Genomic DNA, 12,380 nt, shown 5'->3' on the forward strand with positions numbered 1-12,380 from the left:
ATAGGCTCCAGCTTGCCTGCGACCCTGTAGAACAGGATAAAGCGGCTAGAGATAATGAGATAAGATGATTATTTAGATGGAAAATAAAGCTCCGACAGCAGCTGAGCTGCAATTTGCAGCGCGTCCATTAGGCGTCACTGCGGAGCCGTGTGCACGTCGTCGAGTGCAGCCAGACTCGAATACGTCATGACGCACAGAGCGCGCGCATACGGCTGTGTTCTTCTTGTTTTGAGAGCTCTGGAATTAAAGCCTGCAGTTAACATTTTTTTTTCTCATCCGGTTTCAGTATGTCAACTCGACAAGAGACGGAGAAAGACTTCATACAAGAGGTCGGGTTTCCCCCCACACACACACTCAGGAAGCTACGTCCAGTCCAAATCCACGTTTGTAGCAGTTTTGCTGTATCTGCTCGTTTGATCTGTGTTATTGTTGTGCTAGATAAAATAACCGACTTGATTCTTTCCTACTGCAGCATGTAATGTAACGTGGGGTGCGAAAGAAAAGATAAAGAAAGGTCGTGTTTTGTTGAATTGCCTTGAGTCACGTTCTTGATATTTACCAACATTAAAGCAACGCAACAGGAAGCACAAATAAGGATGAGGATGCTGAGCAACCTCAAACACGTCACACACAACTCACGCGCTACATATTTACAGTACACACCACTTTATAGACATGTGCATGCAAATAAATAATGTAAAGCAAGGATGCCTTCAAAGGTACAGAAATACTCTACAGAGCAGTAAACAGGAAGAAATGGAACAAAGTCCATATTTACCCTGATGAACCTCTGCTCATCTCATTATCTCTAGCCGCTTTATCCTGTTCTACAGGGTCGCAGGCAAGCTGGAGCCTATCCCAGCTGACTACGGGCGAAAGGCGGGGTACACCCTGGACAAGTCGCCAGGTCATCACAGGGCTGACACATACACTACGTTCACACTGCAGGCTGAAGTGACTCAAATCCGATTTTTTTCGCCCATATGTGACCTGTATCCGATCTTCATCTCATCTCATTATCTCTAGCCGCTTTATCCTGTTCTACAGGGTCGCAGGCAAGCTGGAGCCTATCCCAGCTGACTACGGGCGAAAGGCGGGGTACACCCTGGACAAGTCGCCAGGTCATCACAGGGCCGACACATACACTACGTTCACACTGCAGGCTGAAGTGACTCAAATCCGATTTTTTCGCCCATATGTGACCTGTATCCGATCTTTTATTGACAATATGAACGACACAGATCCGATTTTTTCAAATCCGACCCAGGCCGTTTGGATATGTGGTCCTAATTCCGATTCCTATCCGATCTTTTCATATGCGACTTCAGTCTGAACCGCCAGGTCGCATTCATCCGACTTACACGTCATCAGCAAGCCACAAACGTCACTATTCTGCGCTGAAGTAGGCGGCGGGTCTCTCAAAAAAAGTTACAACAACATGGCTTTGATGTTCCTTTGAACGGAGGTTGCAGTCACTACCCCGCAGAACGCTTGAGCCAAAACCCTTGCCCTCTTCCTTCTCAACCTCCTCCTTAACATCAGGCTATTGTGCATGTTCTGGCTCTGTCGCAACAACAACTGCATCATCGCCAGGTACTCCATGCTGGCTACTGTCATACACAGGAAACTTTAGGTTACTTCCGTAAACACTGGCCATGCTCACTGCGTGTGACGTCGTCGTATCCTGCAATGCGCATGCGGAACACTTTTAGGTCGCTTTTCGTTCATACTGAGGATCACATACAAGTCGCATATATTTGTTAATGTGAACGACCTCACAAAAAAATCGGATTTCACAAAAAAATCGGAATTGAGCATTAAGCCTTGCAGTGTGAACGTAGTGTTAGACACAGACAACCATTCACACTCACGGTCAATTTAGAGTCACCAGTTAACCTAACCTGCATGTCTTTGGACTGGGGGAAACCGGAGCACCCGGACAACATGCAAACTCCGCACAGAAAGGCCCTCGCCGGCCACGGGGCTTGAACCCGGACCTTCTTGCTGTGAGGCGACAGCGCTAACCACTACACCACTGTGCTGCCTGACCCTCTGCTTTCCTGTAAAATGTGTGCAGTTTATAAGGAAATGAGCTGTAAGTTTTTCTGAGCATCTTACAGAACCAGACGCAGTTCTTCTGGAGATTTTGACTGTCACACGTGCATCTTAGTTTTACAGCAAAACCCAGCAGCCTTCATTATGTTTTTCTGTCTGAAAATTGGTCTTTGGCGTAATATCACAATATGCTGCTTTCTTTAGTGACATATAAACATTTTTTCTGTTTTTATTTACGTTTTTAACAGCATCCCAACTTTTTTTTAGACCCAGGGTTGTAATTACAGACGTAGTTTGTGATGTTAAGTGGTTCTAGACCTGTAATAACCATATAATGTCAAAGACACTAATGCATATCACTTTTCTTCATTTAAAGGTGCAAGAGTCAAGATTTTTCACTTCCTACTAGTACAAATAATGTGGAGAATTGATTAAAAAAACAATACTTTAAAGCTTTCGATTTCATAAAATCGGTGAAATTTAGTTCCCTCTGGAATTTGGTCATTGTGATATAGGTTTATTTCTGTAATATCTCAAAAAAAAAAACCCAGGCCATTCTGTGCCTGGGATGTTATTTAATTTGAGGGGATTCCCTAGTAGCACTGACGCCTCACAGCAAGAAGGTCCTGGGTTCGAGCCCAGCGGCCAGCGTGGGCCTTTCTGTGTGGAAATTGACCGTGAGTGTGAATGGTTGTTTGTCTCTGTGTCAGCCCTGCGATGACCTGGCGACTTGTCCAGGGTGTACCCCGCCTCTCACCCATAGTCAGCTGGGATAGGCTCCAGCTTGCCTGCGACCCTGTAGAACAGGATAAGCGGCTACAGATGATGGATGGATGGATGGATGGGATTCCCTAGTAAATAACGTGCATGAAATCGCGCAGTCAAGCAGACAGAGGAAGTCCATGTGTGCATGCGCAGGTTTACCTTCTTTGTCTTTTGGGTTTTACGGCAGCTGGCCTCCACAGTGTTGCATTACTGCCATCTACAGGTTTACCTTGACCGTGCTCTGACAGTTACATCATTCTGTCGCTAAACGAACAGCTGATCACACCCAGGTGCTCGATGACTGCCGATATTTATTAGTTTGGTCCTGCGTTTCCTTTCCTTCACAACATAACGTCTTTTCTTCTCGCTTTCCGTTACTGTAGTCAGTCTTTCACATTTCATTCGCACACTCACGTCCTCCATTTTTCTCTCCTGTTTCAAATTTGTATCCCACAATGCCTTGCGCGAAGAAGGAAAGCCCACCACGTGATGCATGACGTAGTATCTTGAATTGGGTCATGGTGAAGCAGGAAGAAATAGCGGAGAATTTAGGGTCACGTGGCTCTAAATTCATTAATTGTTCTGTTAAAAAAATAATAAAATTGGAAGTCTGTGATTCGAATTCAGAAGCTTTCAGTCCACTAAGCAAAAATAATTGGGTGTCGGGGAAAATTCTTTTTATGACCTAAACTTGAAAAATCTGAAAGGCAGTCTAGCTTTAAGCCATTAACTCAGAACAATTTCATAAAAAACAAAACAAAAAAAAACCCACTGGTACTGATCCAGAATGTATGTTTGTATTTGGATTGCCCTGTTGTCAGTCATTTTATAAACATGCCACCAATGCCCCGTTGCATCCTCATAAATCATTATGAGAAGTTACATGGTTATAGAGTTGTGACTTGGCTTTCAAGCAGTTGAATGTCCAGATGCACTTGAAAGTGATGCCATGACAGTCCTTGCTCATGGTAGCCCGAGTTGAATCACCATAAGCTTTGGGTCCGAGCTTTGTGTGTCTGGGTGAAGCAAAAAAAAAAAAAAGAAGAAGAAACAATTCACAAAGCAAATTCTAGTTGCAAGTGATTTAACTTACAGGGGAAAAAGAACTCTAAACATAAAATTCTCCTTTAAACATTGTCACAAACTTAATTAGTCCATTTATTGTGTTTATGTTGAAGCAACAGTTCAAATTCTTACATTGTTTCTGCCAAGAGACAGAATTAATACCCCCAATGCAAAAACTACAGGACGTGGAAGATGTATTCAGTCTTAACCTGGATCCGGGGACACCTCCTACAGAGTGTTTGTGCTGCAATGGTGAAGATCAGCACACAGAGAGGACTCTGTTAAAGATGTGTACAGTGAGATTGGTGGACTTCAGGAAAATAGAGGGTCTGCGTGCAAAAATATTATCAGAAGGAATTCTTCTTACTGGAGGTAATTATGATTAGAAAGATAATGACAGTGATATCATAACTTAGCATGGCTAATCTTTTTTTTTAAAGATTAATCTAATTTTGTATTTCTAAGTTTCAGATGAATCCAGCATGTTTGATGGAGATCAGAAGCCACTGCAGGCTCAATTAAAGATGAATTCATTGAGTCCAGAAGTGGATTGTGGAAAAATTGCTGTTGATCAACCAGAAGGAGGGGCTTTTTATCATAAATACAAACACAGCAATTTCATTTCTTCCAGTGAGTATATAGTGGCTGTATTGTGGATGAATGCAATTGATCATAATGTGTGTGGGAGACACAGTAAGCAAAGCTACACTTCTTTTTTTTTTTTTTGTGGATCATTTTGGATGGATTTGATGGATTGATTGGATTTGAGAAGTAGAATGAATGGAATAGGATTTTTCCCCCTCTTGATAAAGGCCCGGTCCCACTGGCCGATGGACACAAAACATATGCAAAAAGGACACAGCGGACGAGCAAAATTTCGGGGGTGGCTCTATCCGTTTTCATCCGCTCCAGAAATGGACAAAATTGGCGAAAACAGAACGGAAAAGAACGGACGTGGGTAGTATATAGCGGGGATGTTAAACGCATATTCATAGGAAGCCTAGCGGATGGAAGTGGATGACAGCTCCAAAGGGGTTACCGGTGATAACTGAGAAGCGGACGCATAGCAGAAAGAGCGGATGCATAGCGGATGAAGGGGATGCATCACGTACGCCTAACGGAAACAAAGGGGATGTTGCGCGGATGTATATCGGATGCAGACCGTTCACTGCGCATGCGGGGGGTATGAATTGCGTCTGCTCCGTGGATATAAAGGGATGCAGCACGCACGCCGTCAGCATAAAGCGGAAAGACGTGCTGGCGGCTACATCGATACATCTCTACTACTAGATGATTTTCTACCCCTTTTTATACAAAATATCGATTGTCCACTAGGTGTCCTTCTACATACTCTAGACATACTCCAGACATCCTAAATATACGAGATACATCCCAGATATAAACGCTTTGTCCGTTTTGAATACTTTATATACGAGATGCATACGCTTACATCCTTTCTATTTCCGTGCTACTAACGATGAATAGACGTTTCATGTACCTTATCTTTCCTCCCTCTTTCCGTTTTCAGCTGCAGCGGATGTGAGTTGCGAGGATGCCCAGAGGATGCAGAGAGGATACAGCAGACGTTTAACGGATGATAACGGACATAGAACATTTGTTGCTCGTATATGTCGCGGATTTACATCGTACACGGCGGAAAGTTCATCCGTTCTAAAAGTTTTGTGCAGCTCAAAACTTTTTGCGCGGATGAAATCACAGTGGACGGATGCTCGATGGATAGAGCGTATGAAGCACGTATGCAATGAGTACACAATGGATGCATAGCGTTTTTCAACGGATGGCAAAGATTTTTTTACGTTTTACATCCTCTTTGCATCCGTAAGTGCAGTGGGACCGGGCCTTAATGTGTTGTATTTCAGCCCATTTTATTTTCAGTTGATAGAGCTTTATTAGGCTACTGAAAATAGACTACCCAAAGCAACAACAATGTCCAGAAATGATTGTAATGTTATCCAAAAATGAAATCACTTTTTTAACTTACTTAATCAGACAAGATTTTTTAATTTCTGACGTTTGCCTTGTAAGGAAGGTATACATTTTTATTGCTAACAAGGAAGCATGATGTAGATTTGATGTCTAAAGGCCAATTTATGCTGACAACCCAGTCCTCGCAGACGGTGTCGCAGATTGCGTCTGCGTAGCCCCCCCACCTTCGCAGACGCTCTGCGCGCACCTCCCAAAAATTGTGACCACCGCAGAAGCCTCGCAGACAGCGTCGCAGACAAGAGGGCTCTGATTGGTCCACTCTGCATCTGCTGTACACGCACTTCCGCTTCCCTACTTTCCCGGTTTGTTTTGTTTTCACGACTGGCATTTTTAAAAACACGAGCGAAGATGGAGCAGCATGAAGAGCGGTTGATTGAGGAAGTACGTACATCTATACGACTCCAGTTCTAGTCATTATAAAAAAAAAAAAGTTCTAGTCATTATAAGTAACCGGAAGATAAACACTCCACTAACCACACCCACCATCTACTCCTAGTGACTTCGCGCCCCCTTGCGTTGTGCCGGTGAATAACATTGCGCACGCCTATTTCTCCCCGCTCAACAATAAATTACAACTGTCTGCGAAAAGCTATCTGCGAAAGCCTTGTCGCAAGAGCATGCAGAGGCCTTAACTCGTTGCATTTGCCTTGGAAATGTGTTTTTGTACACAAATGTGTAATATTGCGCAGAAGTTAGTAAAGATAGTAAAATATATCAAATTATTAGCAGAGCGAAGCTCCATACTTAAGAGAATATGGTAATGCATTGACCCGAATTTTGATGGCTTTTGTCATACCTACATACAGACGACGTACTTGTACCACCACAGGGTACCCAATCGCAAGTGCAGGGCAACCTATCTCAAACACTTGACCACTGGACAATGAAGATATCTTTATTTCAATAAGATAGATGTTTTTTTTAACCAGCACTTAATTTGCTTTTTAAAAAATAATGTGGGATTGTTTACTAACAGATTTTACAGAAAATATTCACAACAGTTTCACTATTCACCCATGACCCTGTCGCCAGTTCACTGGTTATCCATGGACCACTTTTGGTAGGTACTGACCAGTGCATACTGGGAACATCCCATGACCAGTTCTGATTGAGGGAGTCGAAGTGGAGGCTGTGGATTCCTACAAGTACCTCGGGCTGTGGCTGGACAGCAAGCTGGACTGGATTTGCAACACCAATCACTTGTACAGGAAGGGACAGAGCAGGCTATACTTCCTTAGGAGGCTGCGGTCCTTTAACATCTGCAGGAAACTCCTGTGGATGTTTTATCAGTCTGTGGTCGCCAGTGTCCTGTTTTACACCGTGGTGTGCTGGGGGGGCAGCACATCCAAGAAGGACACATCCAGGCTGGACAAACTGATCAGGCAGACCAGCTCTGTGGTCGGCATGAAGCTGGACTCTCTGGTGATGGTGGCGGAGAAGAGGTCTATGGACAAACTATTGAACATCATGGACAATGCCAGTCACCCTCTGCACACCGTCATCAGCAACCAGAGGAGCCTGTTCAGTGACAGAATGCTCCTTCCCAAGTGCAGGACGAACAGACTTAAAAACTCCTTTGTCCCTCACGCCATCAGACTGTACAACTCCTCTCTGGGGGGGAGGAGGGGTAACAGGAGGACAGAGGATGGGAAGGAGCAGTAGCCTAGCCTAACAATAAGCAATACTGGACAATGTGCAATATAATGTGCAATATAAAGTGCAATATCTCTCCTGCTGCCCCCCTTCCTCTTGTCCCCATATCTTATTCTTTTTATATTTGTATATGTAAATACTTAATTTATCTAGAAGTTTTTTCTGTATTTTCTGTTTTCTGTTTATCCTGTAATGATGCTGCTGGAATCTTAATTTCCCTGAGAGAATCCAAAGTGTTCAATAAAGTTCTATCTAATCTAAAACTAGTTAAAATAGTTGTATTAGTCCACTAGCTTTTTGGAAAATTGACAGTTGTACCCAGACAGCTGTTTGACATATCAAGTTTGAAATATCAAGATTGTAGCTCTAACCCTCAGAGCTCATATGTTGTATTCAGTCAAGGAGTATGTTTTCCAGTTGTTGTTTTTTTAATCCCCAAAGGTTTTTACCCTACTGATTTTTTCATAGCGGGCAATGTATCTTTGCATTATATGTTTTTTTTTTTTTACCTGAACAATTTCTTACTCTGCACACTCATATAAACATAATTATTGTATAGTTTAGTAGCAATTATGAGCTGTGTTGGCGTCGTCGTGCTTAACCAGCGTGCCAGTAGAGGGACCATAGCAGGAGACAAACTAGTAGGGGAGAAGAGGAGCCTGGGGGAAGAGCTTCTTGGACTGGGCTTTGAGAGGGATGTCCTGAGTAGAGAGCCAAATCTTCTGACCGGGCTGGTAGTTTGGGGCAGGGGCCCTGCGGCAGTCAGCCAGGCACCAGTTGCGGTCAGAGGAGTGGAGGAGGGCCGCCCGAGTGTCTTTCCAGATCCTTCGGCATAGGTGGGCCTGTACCCACAGGGCACAGTAATTTCATCTTCGTGGGCGTGGAACAGTGGTGACATGTTCCCCTGGAAAGCCTAGAAGGGTGACATGCCAGTAGCTGAGCTGGTAAGGGAGTTGTTTGCATATTTGATCCAGGGCAGGTGACCACTCCAAGCGGAGGGGTCGTTGGTAGTGACGCAATGCAAGGTGGCCTCCAGGTCTTGGTTGCTGCGCTCCATCTGCCCATTGGTCTGTGGATGGAACCCAGAGAAGAGGCACCAAGGGCATGGCAGAAGGCCTTCCATACTTGGGATATGAATTGAGGACCCTGGTAAGAGACAATGTTGGCAAGGATGCCATTGAGACAGAAGACATGGTGTGTGAAGAGCTCGGCTGTTTCCTTGGCAGAGGGAAGCTTAGGTAGGGTGACGAAGTGGGTGGCCTTGGAGAAACTGTCAGTGATGGTTAGGATGGTGGAATTGCCTTGAAATGGGGGAGACCAGTGATGGAATCCAGTGCAATGTGAGACCATGGGTGACTGGGCACAGGGAGAGGGTACAGTAGGCTGGCTGGAGGCTGATGGGAGGCCTTGCTGCAGGCATATACTGAGCACTCAGCCACGTCAGCCCAGGTGTCGGCATCCATGGACGGCCACCAGAAATACCTCTTGAGGAATGATAAAGTGCAGCTGAAGCCGGGGTGGCAGGTGAAACGGGAAGTATGGGCCCACTGTTCACTATTCACCCATGAACCTGTCACCAGTTCACCGGTTATCCATGGACCACTTTTGGTAGGTACTGACCAGTGCATACTGGGAACATCCCACAAGATGTGCTATTTTGGAGATGCTCGGACTCAGTCATCTAGCCATCACAGTTTGGCCCTTGTCAAAGTCACTCAGATTCTTACGCTTGCCCATTTTTCTTGCTTCCAACACATCGACATTGACTGTTCTCTTGCTACCTAATATATCCCACCCCTTGACAGATGTCATTGTAACAACATAATCAATGTAATTCACTTTACCTGTCAGTGTTTTTAATTTTATGGCTGACCGGTGTATGTAATCTATATATGTAATCTACACATTGTAATCACATATGTAATCTATACATTGCTGCTAAAACGTGTGAAAGAGAAACAATTGCCAAACTTGCAGCAATTGCAAATTGAGGTTTGTTTGCTAATTTGTGCTTGGGTCCCCAGGGTATTTAGAAGCTTTAATGTTTTTTTTTCATCAAATTGCAGGTATATCCATCAAGTCATCTTTTGATCAAGGGGATGAATCTACCAATCAAGAAAAGCTTATGAAAGGAGAGAGCTTCAGAATAGTTAAGTCTGTAAGGAATTCCTTTGCATTACATCATGCAGGCAAACGTAATGCATTTCATACAGGCCAAAGGGCATATCAGTGCAATGAATGCAGTACGAGTTTCAGTAGTTCATCAGACTTTACAAGACATCAGAAAATGCATACAAGAGAGAAGTCTTATCATTGCACGCAATGTGGAAAAGAGTTTTCAAAAGGCTCATATCTGCAGCGGCATCAGAAAGTGCACACTAGATTTAAACCTTACAGCCATTCTGAGCATGGCGAGACTTTCACTCAGACGTCAAGCCTTACAATGGACGATCTAGTGCATACTGAAGAAAAGCCCTACTTGTGCACACAGTGTGGAAAACAATTCTCAAGCTTGTTAGGTGTTCGGAGACACAAGAAAATACACAGTCAAGAGAGGCCTCATCAGTGCTCCGAGTGTGGTAAGGAGTTCCTATCTTCCAGCAGATTAAGGATTCACAAGAAAACACACACCCAAGAGAAGCTCCATCAGTGTTTTGAGTGTGGTAAAAAATTTGTACATTCGTCAACCTTAAACCTTCACAAGAGAATACATACACAAGAGAAGCGTTTTCAGTGCTCAGAGTGTGGTAAACAGTTCATACAGTCTTCGTCTCTTAAACATCATAAGAGAATACATACTGGGGAAAAACCATACAAGTGTTCTGAATGTGACAAAGCATTTCCTCATTCTTCAGCCCTTATAGTACACAAAAGGCTACATAGTGGACAAAAGCCGTACTACTGTGACCTGTGTGGAAAACAGTTTTCACAATCAACACATCTGCGCACTCACCAGAGAGTCCACACTGGAGTAAAACCTTACATCTGCTCTCATTGCGGCAAATCTTTCACTCAGTCATCGCATCTTTCAGTGCACAAGCTGTTGCACACTGGACAGAAGCCTTACTGCTGCTCTATCTGTGGCAAAGGATTCGCAACACCAGGCTACCTTAAGCTGCACCTGAGAATTCATACCGGCGAAAAGCCGTACCAGTGTTCTGTGTGTGGATGGTCTTTCACTCAGTCCCACAGCCTCAAAGAGCATCTTGGAAAACACTGGAGAGAAGCCTTTGCCAGTGTTTAAAGTTCAACAGGACATTCAGAGTTTGGTGACCTTAAATGCCAAAGTTGACGTGAACATTTCCTTCACTTTTCCCTTCAAATTTGAGTTGAACTGTGCTCTTAATGAAGGTCTCACCAGTCACAGACTTCATGTTTATGTCTGGTATGGTAAGCTTAAAACTTCTTGGCACTCCAAGAGAACAGGCAAAAATGACTTTAAAATTTCAAACAAACTGTTATGCTGTATCACAAATGATTAGTATCATGATCTTTTCAGGGCGGCATGATGGTTAACACTGTCGCCTCACAGCAAGAAGGTTCTGGATTCGAGCTCAGGGGCCGACTGAGGCCTTTCTGTGCGGAGTTTGCATGTTCTCCCCGTGTCTGCGTGGGTTTCCTCCGGTTTCCCCTGCAGTCCAAAGACATGCAGGTTAGGCTAATTGGAGGCTCTAAATTGACCGTAGGTGTGAATGTGAGTGTGAATGGTTGTTTGTCTCTATGTGTCAGCCCTGCGACTTGGCGACTTGTCCAGGGTGTACCCCGCCTCTCACCCATAGTCAGCTGGGTTAGGCTCCAGTTTGCCCGCGACCCTGCACAGGATAAGCAGTTACGGATAATGGATGGATGATCTTTTCAGTAATAATCCATCCATCCATTATCTATAGCCGCTTGTCCTGTCCTACAGGGTTGCAGGCAAGCTGGAGCCTATCCCAGCTGACTATGGGTGAGAGGCGGGGTACACCCTGGAGAAGTCGCCAGGTCATCGCAGGGCAGTAATAATCCTTTCTCTTAAAACCTATATGGTGTTTTTGAAATACAGTATTCTGCAAGACTCTTAGGCACCATACCTTTTTCTTTTTTTCCCAAAAAATTTAGCCTTGCATGTCTATTTCATGCATACTGTATTAGTGTGTCATTATATAAGAAACAATGTTCTCTTATAATTTCCACAAAAAAGAAGGTGGTCAGGGTTATGGAGAGATGTTGTGTTTTATTAAATAAGGAACCATAATATAGGAGCCCCCATCTGTTTCTGGGTTGTAGAATTTTCTTATATCATAGCCAGTCTCTTTTGTTTTATTTCTTTACTGGCTAGCACTGGCCACGAGGCGGTGTGTATGGCTGGTAATTACTAACACTGGCCACTAGGCGGTGTGTATGGCTGGTAATTACTAACACTGGCCACTAGGTGGTGTGTATGACTGGTAATTACTAACACTGGCCACTAGGCGGTGTGTATGGCTGGTATTTACTAACACTGGCCACTAGGCGGTGTGTATGAGTGGTAATTACTAACACTGGCCACTAGGCGGTTTGCATGACTGGTGGCATAGACATATAAACATAGACACCGCATTCTGCGTAGAATCATACGTCATCCTCGCCGCCATATTGGATGTGGCAAAGTGGAGATTTTTCAGCCGTCTCTGGTATAGCGTCTAGACAGTAGCCGAGAATAAAGATGCTTCATTCATGTGCTGCATTTAACTGTACCAACAGGTTTACCGTCCAAACGAGATCACATGGGATTACCTTTCACAGGTGAGACTGGAAAAATACTTTTCAATACTGTTCCTTCAGTCTTCAGTTTCCCAGCTCATCTCCACCGGGTA

At 44.2% G+C, this 12,380-nt stretch overlaps 1 protein-coding gene across 6 annotated transcripts; it reads left to right on the forward strand.

Annotated features, from left to right (window-relative positions):
• The first annotated feature begins 183 nt into the window (after positions 1-183).
• On the forward strand, positions 184-11,326 carry LOC132884883 (zinc finger protein OZF-like). 6 transcript variants are annotated; one of them, XM_060918918.1, is made up of 4 exons: positions 184-329; positions 4,068-4,257; positions 4,351-4,515; positions 9,158-9,366. In XM_060918918.1, exons 1-4 carry the CDS (start codon positions 288-290, stop codon positions 9,328-9,330), a joined length of 570 nt encoding a protein of 189 aa, XP_060774901.1. In that variant the 5' UTR covers positions 184-287; the 3' UTR covers positions 9,331-9,366. The 6 variants fall into 6 exon arrangements, with proteins under 6 accessions (XP_060774901.1, XP_060774900.1, XP_060774898.1 ...); XM_060918917.1 differs by lacking the exon at positions 9,158-9,366 and adding an exon at positions 5,414-6,091 and having other exon boundaries at positions 185-329; XM_060918915.1 differs by lacking the exon at positions 9,158-9,366 and adding an exon at positions 9,612-11,326 and having other exon boundaries at positions 189-329.
• The last annotated feature ends 1,054 nt before the right edge of the window (positions 11,327-12,380 follow it).

This window comes from Neoarius graeffei, chromosome 4 (genome assembly GCF_027579695.1).
Source record: "Neoarius graeffei isolate fNeoGra1 chromosome 4, fNeoGra1.pri, whole genome shotgun sequence".
Lineage (NCBI taxonomy): Eukaryota > Metazoa > Chordata > Actinopteri > Siluriformes > Ariidae > Neoarius > Neoarius graeffei.

Bases quoted from the DNA above. Each gene is read 5' to 3' on its own strand.
- LOC132884883 (XM_060918915.1), top strand. From the start codon at position 288: ATGTCAACTCGACAAGAGACGGAGAAAGACTTCATACAAGAG. The intron at 330-4,067 runs GTCGGGTTTCCC...CAAAAACTACAG, and splicing joins AGAAAGACTTCATACAAGAG to GACGTGGAAGATGTATTCAG. The intron at 4,516-9,611 runs GTGAGTATATAG...ATCAAATTGCAG, and splicing joins CAGCAATTTCATTTCTTCCA to GTATATCCATCAAGTCATCT.